Source organism: Dipodomys ordii, unplaced genomic scaffold (assembly GCF_000151885.1).
Source record: "Dipodomys ordii isolate 6190 unplaced genomic scaffold, Dord_2.0 Scaffold13, whole genome shotgun sequence".
Lineage (NCBI taxonomy): Eukaryota > Metazoa > Chordata > Mammalia > Rodentia > Heteromyidae > Dipodomys > Dipodomys ordii.
Genome location: NW_012267229.1, coordinates 12,324,574 through 12,327,219, shown reverse-complemented (window position 1 = coordinate 12,327,219; position 2,646 = coordinate 12,324,574). Strand labels below are relative to the sequence as shown.

At 49.5% G+C, this 2,646-nt stretch overlaps 1 protein-coding gene across 1 annotated transcript in view; it reads right to left on the bottom strand.

Annotated features, from left to right (window-relative positions):
- Angpt4 (angiopoietin 4) overlaps window positions 1-2,646 on the bottom strand; it is a 31,658-nt gene that overhangs the window by 3,162 nt on the left and 25,850 nt on the right. The window contains exon 7 of the mRNA XM_013010809.1: window positions 902-1,068. Within this exon, the coding sequence (XP_012866263.1) occupies window positions 902-1,068 (167 nt within the window). The remainder of the gene's footprint in view (window positions 1-901; window positions 1,069-2,646) is intronic.

The window sequence follows — 2,646 nt, the reverse complement described above, 5'->3', positions numbered from 1 at the left end:
TTGTTTGTATGTTTTTGTTGGTCATGGGGCTTGAACTCTGGGCCTGGGTGCTGTCCCTCAGCTCTTCAGCTCAAGATGAGCACTCTACCACTTGAGCCACAGCACCACTTCTGGTTTTCTGGTGGTTTATTGAAGATAAGAGTCTCATGGACTTTCCTGCCCAGGCTGGTTTTGAACCACAGTCCTCTGATCTCAGCCTCCTGAGTAGCTAGGATTATAGGTGTGAGCCACTGGTGCCCAGCTCTCTGCACCCCCCCCCCACTCCCCTGCTCCCAGTCATGGGGTCTGAACTCTGGGCCTGGACGCTGTCCCTCAGCTCTTCAACTCAGGGCTTAGAGCTCTACTACTTGAGCCACTGCTCCACTTCTGGCTTTTTCTGCTTATGTGCTTCTGAGAAATCGAACCCAGGGCCTCATGCATGAAAGGCAAGCACTTTACCACTAAGCCACCTCCCCAGCCACTACACACCATTTTTTAAGAATAACACTGAAGATTTGACCTTGTACCATTCATCCTGCTGTGACAAAGCTCAGAGAGACTCAGCCTTGCTCTGCCCGAGTCCACCAAGAAAACCAGGGCTATGACAGCATGGGCCTAGGCCCCTTCCTCACTTCACCTCCCCTTTCTGGGTCTCAGCCAATGGCTGACTTGGGGAAGGCCGACCTTGGAGGACCCCTCTCTGTCTGAGGGCTGGCAGGCTTCCACCACAGTCTCCTCACCCCACCCAGGGGCCCGGATGTGCTGAGTGCTAACCGGTCGCCTCCAGATCCCGTGACGTGCATCCAAATGGGGGACAGATGTGGGGACTGGAGACGCCCAGGGACTGACCCTTGGTGCAGGCTCTGTAGTCGTTAGCCCCGGGGACCCCAGCCTGCCCACAGGCCCCGGGCCCTGAGCCCACCTGTACATCTGCCCTTCACTGCCCAGCTGGAAGCGCTCATATTGGGCGTAGGTCTCCTGGCCTTCCCAGTCCTGCAGCTCCACCCGCAGCGAATAGGCCGCCCTGCTGGTCAGCTGGTGCACCGCTTCATTACCCAGCCAGTGCTCCCCGGCTGGATCGCCAAAGCCCTACAGGGAGGGTGGACAAAGAGAGAGAGGCCACATCCCTGGCTGAGCAGTGGGGCGGGGCTGGGCTGTGGTCAGCTCTCTAAACCACAGTGCCCAGAAGTCAAGTTCATGAGCATTTTGTAGATGGAGGCCGGTTAAACACAACGCAAAGTTCAGGAGCAGGCAACACCAACCTGTATCGAGAGAGATTAGCAGTGATTACCTTTCCAGGAGCACTGGCTGGGGAGGGTATGGGAGGGGCTTCTTGGGTAAATGTAGCCACACATGGCGGCCATGTGGGCAAACCATTCACGGGCCTCACACTTCTGATTTGTGCCCTTGGATGCAGATATGTGAAACTTCAACAACAGAAAAGAATTTACTTAGCTGCTGCTGCTGGGTAAATGGGTAGAGTGAACTTTGAATAACAAGAGGGCAGCCATTGAGAACTTAAGCAGCATAGAAATAGAAAGCTAGGAGTTCTGGGAGTGTCTTGTCACTAGTGTCTCTAGGTGACAAGAAACCAGTGCTCTTAGCAGAACAATTCAGCACCAAGGCCAGGGGTGCACCTAGGCCTGTTCCTCGTCCAGGTCCTGCTGTTCCCTTAGCCTAACAGTATCTTTGGCTTTCTGTGTTTCTTTCTACCTTTTTTGAGCGGTGGGTGGGTCAGTTGTAGAGCTTGAACTTAGGGCCTGTATGTTGTTCCTGAGCTTTTTTCCACCCTTCAAGGCCAGTGCTCTACCACTTTGAACTGCAGCGCCACTTCTTATTTTCTGGTGGTTCATTGGAGATTAGAGTCTCATGGGCTTTTCTGCCCAGGCTGACCATAGATCTCAGCCTTTTGAGTAGCTAGGATTACAGGCATGAGCCACCAGCGTCTGGCCTATTTGTGTGTTTGTGTGTGTGTGTGTGTTGGTAACAGGATTTGAAATCAGGGCCTGGGTACTAATTTTGCTCAAGGTTGGTGCTTGAGCCACAGCTCCACTACTGGCTTTGTGCTGGTTAATTGAAAGTAAGAGTTTCCCAAACTTTTTTGCCCTGGCTGGCTTTGAATCTTGATTCTCAGATCTCAATCTCCTGAGTAGTTACAGTTATTGGCATGATCTACCAGTACCAGGTTTCTCTACCATTTCAATCATTGGTACAAACTCCACTACCACAAGGGTACTCATAACTTAAGATTTATTTTTATGTATTTATCAAATGAACAGCTAGCAGACACTACAAATATCCTCGTGGATATTCTTTTCTATTTCTTATACTTTCAAAAGCCTTAAGAGCTTTATCAGTCCACTTGCCAAAAAGGAAAAAAAGAAAAGAAAAAAGGAAAAGCCCTGTACTCAAAATTTAATTTAAAATACTGGAAGACAATTGGGCACGATTTCTCACATCTTATAAAATGCATGTGGTTTTGGAGCCAGCAATTCTATGGGAAGGAATTTGTCCTTGCAGGTATGATCCCAGATACATCAAGCAGCAAAAAGACTCATTTAAGCAGTGAAGTCAGGGGTGGGAGGAGGGTTTTTATTTTCTTGTCTCTTTCTTTGCATTCATATAAGAAATTTAGCCATGTACATATATTATACTATTTTTTTGGTC